At 34.6% G+C, this 6,935-nt stretch overlaps 1 protein-coding gene across 1 annotated transcript; it reads left to right on the top strand.

The window, feature by feature from the left end:
• On the top strand, positions 1–4,782 carry LOC105956184 (putative transcriptional regulator SLK1). Its single transcript, XM_012980024.2, has 10 exons — positions 1–108; positions 806–1,507; positions 1,815–1,946; positions 2,111–2,159; positions 2,230–2,441; positions 2,560–2,628; positions 2,834–2,937; positions 3,456–3,549; positions 3,653–3,722; positions 4,105–4,782. The coding sequence occupies exons 2-10, from the start codon at positions 842–844 to the stop codon at positions 4,584–4,586; spliced, it is 1,878 nt and encodes a 625-aa protein (XP_012835478.2). The 5' UTR covers positions 1–108; positions 806–841; the 3' UTR covers positions 4,587–4,782.
• Positions 4,783–6,935: the final 2,153 nt, after the last annotated feature.

Raw genomic sequence — 6,935 nt, 5'->3', positions numbered from 1 at the left:
GAGAAGGAAACCAAAGAGACGTCGTTCCTTATTCCGAGCTGCAAAAACACACACACACAGTGGTGCCGACGTGGCAAGGCAAAATTCCGGAGGTGGAATATTCCGACGGTATATTCGTGCTGCATTTGTAATTTTAACTCTGTAAGAATTCTGCTTCTGATTTTGCTGATTTTTTTTTTTAATTAATTAATTTATTTATTTTTTGGGGTTGAATGCTGCTTTACTTTGTGCAATGGAAGCAAAAACGAAGAAGGGGAAAATAATTTGGGGTTTAAAAAAAAATTAATTTCATTTTGAGAAAATTGGTGAAAGGGCTGAGTTGTTTATGCGTTCATTTGTAAAATTGTTGGGCAGGCTTAATTTAATCTAATTTAATTTTTCTAATTAATTTGAATTTTTCAAGGCAAATCTCTCTCTCTCTCTCTCTCTCTCTCTCTCTCTGTTGATTCAGTAGAGTGTATGTATGATGTGTATCCGGGGTTGCATGTGTGGTAACTACAGTGAGAAAGAATCAGACATTCTCTTAACCTTATTTGAGATTTTTGGATTAATTTTCTACTTAATTAGGAGATGAATTTTGTGATTTGTCGATTAAATCGAGTTATTTCAAGCATTAATCGCAGATCTCGTTTATGTATATCGATTGCCGTAATATAAGCTGCAAATGCTGACGATTATCTCTAATTTCCACCACCTTTTTTCGCAATTATTTTGTTATTGAGCGGCATCACATTAATTTATAGTCACCCTTAGCATCGTAAATTCATAAATAACCAGTTTATGTTCGCTTCGTATATATTTTCAGATTTTTTTTGATGAATTAGTTTCCGATTTTGTCAAAATGGCTTTGGAGGCATTTCTCGATTCCGATGGGGCTGGAGGAATTCTGGAGGCTCTAATCTCTCAAACCTCGATGCGAACCGAAGAACGTTCGTCTTCTTTTCTCAACACTGCGCAATCGAATCCAAATTTCGCTTCTGATTTTACGAATTTTTCAACTTCGAGTGGTGCTCGTTCGAAGAGTTTTGTGAATACTAATCATATGGATTCGATGCCGTTCTCGAGCAAAAATCCAGGTGGACAAACGGAGAGAAAGAAGCAGCTCAAGAAAAATACGAGAAGCTGTACGGATTTACACAAGATGACAAACGTACAAATTTGCCGAGATTCGCTTCGTGTTGCCCCAACTGCGAAGAAAACGAGGCTCGATGTCAACCAGGAGGAAGAAATTATGAAGGAATTATATTTGAAGGAGCTGCAAAGTCGAAACCCGCAACTAACTGCAATGATCAATCAGTGTAGACAGCAAAATCTAAACCCGGTTTTAAATTCGGCTCAGCATTTGAGGGGGTCCCACTTTCAGCAGCAGCTACAGAATCAGCATACGAGGAATATTCTAGAAGAACAGGGCAATATCCAACGAGTGGCTTTTGCTCCTTTGCTTGACGGTGCTATTTGTTCGAGACGATTGAAGCAGTATCTCTATCATTTGAGGAACAATATACGCGTTAGTTATTTTTTCCTCTTTCGCCTTAACAATTTGCAATTGCCTTTTCATGTATGTTTAGGAAGTTTTTAACATCTGCTTCGGGTTTTTTTTTTTTTTTTTCGTTTCTCTCTTCCTAAGGCATCGTTTGGTTTGTCAGATTAGCCATGATTGATTAAATAATTCGATTTTGCCGAATGTTTCGTTAGTCCAATAATATAATTGGGTTTTTCACAAGATTATCTCGGGGTTTTTTCACAAGATTATCTCGGATAATCTTATCTTAGAAACCAAACGAGTTTAAAAAATACCTTCGGTTTTCCTACAGGACAACAACATTGCCTATTGGAAGAAATTCGTGTCGGAATATTACGCATCGGGTGCAAAGAAAAGGTGGTGTTTCTCTAAATACGAAAACATCGAGCTGCATACAAGCGGCGTTTTCTGCCCTGTATCTACGGTTAGTCTCGATGAAACTTTGCAGTTTCTTTTTTTTTTTTTTTTTTTTTTTAACTTTTACGGTTTTCATCTAATTTTGAATGTTTGTTGGATTAGTCCCATCTTTATTTCGTTAACGTAAATATTTTCAATTCTTGTCTAAAGAGAGCCGTTATTTATTTTCAGGAGACGTGGTATTGCGACATATGTTGTTCTAAATCAGGGAAGGGACTCGGTAAGCAGAAATTCACGCAATTTTTTTTTAAACAAATTAAAATGTAACAAATATTCTCGTGATTTGGTAGAGGCGACATCCGACATATTTCCTAAGCTGTTCAAGATAAAGTTTGAGAGTGGCATGCTCGACGAGATTCTATTTCTTGATTCACCTCGAGCGTGTAAAATTCCATGCGGGCTGGTTCTTGAATACGGGAAAGCAACTCAAGAGAGCGTCTACGAAAATTTCCGAGTAGTGCATGTGGGAACACTTCGCGTTGTCTTCAGATATGACTTGAAGGTATTTTATTTAATTTTTTCGTGTTTCGAAAAACCGATTAGTTGTATCATGTTATCAGTTATTTATGTAATTAAGTTTGTACGATTTTTTGATAGTTCGTTTCTTGAAATCTACACAGATATTGTCCTGGGAATTTTGTGCGCAAAATCACGAGGAGTTTCTGCTTCGTAGATCGATTACTCCTCAGGTACCTAGTTCTTTCTGCTGTAATTTCATTTATTTATTTATTAATTTATAGTTTGTGTAGTTAAATAATTAGTTGGTTTCAGTTATTAGCTTGTCTACCGGTAGGAGTATTTGGACTATATCTTGTAGCTTAAATTCTGTTTGAAGCCACACAAAACTGCAATTTTTTGTTTTGTTTTTTTTTTTTTTTATTTTGGCTGTTGCAGGTTAATCAATTGGTTCATGTAGCTGAGAAATTTCAACATGACATCCTTAACGGGACATCTTGTAGGGTCTCGTCGGAGCAGGATTTTCAACCAATTTGGGATATGTAAGTGCTTTATTATTATTTTTTGGGAAAATTACGGCCACCCCTGAGTTATGGTCAAATTACAAAAAAAACCCTTTTGTTTGGGTAATTACAGCCACCCTCAATTATTACGAAAATACCCCTCCAGAGGTAAATTTAGGGATGTTAAATCGGTAAAACCGAACTGAAATATCGGTACGCCAACACTTCATACCTTTTACCTGAATAAACGATTTGGTACGGTAAATAACCGAATTACATAAATTTTATGTAAAAATATTTAAAATGAGGGGTGGCTGTAATTACCCTAACAAGAGGGTTTTTTTTCGTAATTTGGCCATACCTCAGGGGGTGGCTGTAATTTGCCCTTATTTGTTTTTATCTAGCTCCCTTTTATTCCCTGCATTATTATTTCCTTTTGAGGATCATGTGCTTAAAAAAGTCGAAAGTCGACTAAAAGAAATATAAAGTGAAGCATGCGAATTTTTGTTGAGATTAAGATAATGTTTGGTGTCTTTGGTAAATTTCTATTCGGACAGGTTTGTATCGGCAGGTAATCAACTTGCGAGAAATATGGAATTACCTTTGGTGAATGACTTGGGATATCCCAAACGATTTATTAGGTGCTTGCAGGTATATAAATGCTCGAAGAATATATACTAGGCAACCGAGATTATTCTCTTTTTTTTTACACTCCACTTTTACGGTTTAATATTTTCTATTACATCATCTGCAGATAGCAGAAGTTGTCGATAGCATGACGGATCTCATGGCACTCAGCCGTGGCACAAAAATGGGACCAATTGGTACGCATTAATAATTAATGTATATTAGAAGGGTTTATTGCATTTAGCAACCCCGTGTTTACTCTAATTGTTCAAAACTCCGTGTTTGAAATATTAGCGAAAACCCCCCTATGATGCTATTTTTTTTCCCGCAAACTACCCCCCCTAAAAACCCACCGTTTAGGGGTCGGGTGCTAAAAAAAATGCATCATAAGGGGGTTTTTGCTAATATTTATTACACGAGGAGTTTTTTAGCAATTCGATGTGTTGGGGTACTAAATACAATAAAGTCTAAATTTATTTTAATGACAACAATATAAGAGTTCATATTTACATTTTATTTTCCTTCTCAAATTACTTTACCTAGAATTTTACCCTCACTGTTTGATCATTAAATTGCTAGATTGCTTGAACAAATACTCTCAAGGCAACAAGATTCGTAACCACGCGAAGGAAAATCAAGAAACGGAACTATTTGCTCATAGTCAACAAACATTTCCGTTAAAATCTGGCCTGGGAAACTCGTCTTCAAATTCCATCAACCCTAACCACCAACTTCTTGGGCAAACTTACTCTTCTTCACCAGCATCCGTGAGTCCAAACGGGCCGCCCATTTCCTCGACGGGTCATCTAAACGGGCCCATCAATTTCGCGCAATACTTAAACTCCAAATCTTCCATTACGCATGCCGAAAATCCTAATCAAGCTTTGGTCGATAAGTTGCTCAACGAAATGGTGAATAATGGGCTGCATTACGGCGAAAGTTCAAATGCTAGTTCAAGAAATATTAGTGCGAAAGCGGAGCCGTATTCGCCGGAGCAAGCGCCGGAAGTTTTCCAAAATTCAGGAGGAGGCTTCTCCAGTCATCAGGATTTGTGCTGGTAAATATACTCAGACGACAACCATAAACGGTAAAGCTTTTTGATGGTAAAGATTTTACTTCACAAAATGTTAAAAGAACAATATTTAAATAACGTTTTATCGAGCGTTTTATGCATATTTTATCATCCTTTATTAGTGTAATCATTTACATATCCGATACTTTTTTACTGTCGTCGAAAATTCTCACAAAGTCCAAAAACGTTCGCAACGATATTTGAAATATCGTTATTTTATTTTTTAATAGATAATATGTTTGTGAAAAGAGTATGTAATAACAATAATGTATTACTTAAAATAGTATGAAGGTGTAACGGTACGTCTACTTTGGATCAAATTTCATAGTCTTTGGATCGAAGAAGTTCTCACTAGATCAAGAAAACTAACCGAAAAGATAAAACTCGAAGCTAACCCTTTGACCTTTGTAGATAGGAATATTCTAGAAACACGGAGAAAGCTGTGACCAAGTTGTAGAGAGTCCTAAAACTTCCTAAATCATCTCTACTGGCTTTGACCTTCTAAAATATAAGTACAACATTCATGAAGTTACTCCCAACCATATGATTAAATTAATTCCCACTATACATTAGAAAGGTTCATTAGTATAAATATGAGTATCATTTCGTTTGTAAACCTACTAAACAAACTCGTTAGCCATGTTCTCAAGCACTAAAATTATTTTAGTCTTACAATTTTATTGTTAAAATTTAAACATGTTGTTGATTGTTTATATACCAAAAAATAATGACATAGATTATGGCTAATACGAAATTTTGAGCCCAAATTAGCGTTTTGAGACACTATCTCTATTTCCTCTGCCAAGTTTTCATTTTCTTTTATGTTTTCCTTTTCTTTTTTCTTGAAAGAAAGATGCGGCTCTCGGATATTATCCAAGAACTCTAATTTTTTATTAATTCCGATAGAGTTAATCCAAACTATTCTGCATCGCTATGAATGTGAATGAGATAATTTCAATTAATATCACGGCTAGTACTACGCATTGTGGATGTTCAGATCTTAAAGTTGAGTGACAAAAAGTTTGTTAAGCATATTGTGTAATGAACTAATAGCTACTTCTTTGTTCAAAATATTGTGTAATGAACTAACAGCTACCTCTTGGTTCTTTGAGTTTGTTTCTTTTATTTTCTCTTTATTCTTTTCTCTTGAAAGAAAGTCATGGATACTTTTTTTTTTCTTCACATTGTTTCGCGTTGACCGTGTGAGTCGTTTACGTTTCTCTTCCTCTCATCGAATTAGCTGTTGAACGAAAAAAATATTGCATACTATGTCAACGCGAAAAAAAAACATGTACATTAATTGTACGAAAGCAAAATGCAAATACGAATAAGCAACAATAAAATGCAATTTCCAAAAAGCACCAGCTAAATGTAACCTTGGAATGAATTGTTTTTGCAGTTTGTGTTTTACGTTTCTGAAAACAACGGAAAATGAAATTTCCGAAAAGCAACAAGTTGTTTCTAAAAAGCAAACATGTAAATGATTTGCTATGGATAATGTAACGTTCAGATAACAAAATACAAACAAAGACATTTTATTTATTTATTTGTATTTGGTTCAAACTTCAAACACTAAAAACAATAGCAAAATGTTGCATTAGAAACAACAAAATAAATACGATAACAAATAAGAGCAAAATCGAAACAAAAAATCGAGGATAAATATTATATTATACTTGGGGTCTAACGTTAAAATCAAATACCCATAAAATTGCATGAATAGATCACCAAAATAAACATCTAAATGCAAGAGCTCATCTATATATACGACAGACCTCCAAACAGTCCTTATGATCGAATGTGTCGTAAATTCTTCATTTTTTTTGTTATATATGTGTGTGTGTATATATATATATATATATATATATATATATATTTCTTCCAATATATTGATTATTTAGAAGTGTATGAAAATAGATTTACCAATCTGTAACTGCCAGGTAAAATCCCTCTGCCAACTTCTACGAAGTCGAATAGATATTGTAAGAAAAAAGAAATCCAGCAATCGGAAGGAATGTCTAATTTTCCTTTTATTTGGGTAGGTATGTGTAATTATTTTTCTTTTTATTCCTTCAAATTGGTCCGTGCATAACAATTAGGTAAATTACACATACCTCCCCAAGGTTAGATCAAATTACACCTAGACCCTCTTGGGTCTGGAAAATTACTTATAGGTCCCCTGAGGCTTGGTTCCAGGCAACAATTAACCCCTATCTGGCTACGGAATATTCTAAAAAGTGATGATGCCAATGTAAAAATTTAATTGTAATTCCCTTTTTGCCATTTGCCAAATATTTGTAAACTTTTATTGTAATTTTTACCGTTAGTAAATTTCGTT

The sequence above is a fragment of the Erythranthe guttata genome, chromosome 1, assembly GCF_056151865.1.
Source record: "Erythranthe guttata isolate IM_541 chromosome 1, IM_541, whole genome shotgun sequence".
In the NCBI taxonomy this organism is placed as follows: domain Eukaryota; kingdom Viridiplantae; phylum Streptophyta; class Magnoliopsida; order Lamiales; family Phrymaceae; genus Erythranthe; species Erythranthe guttata.
Note: the sequence above shows the minus strand (reverse complement) of the source record. Positions and strands in the feature narration are given on the sequence as shown.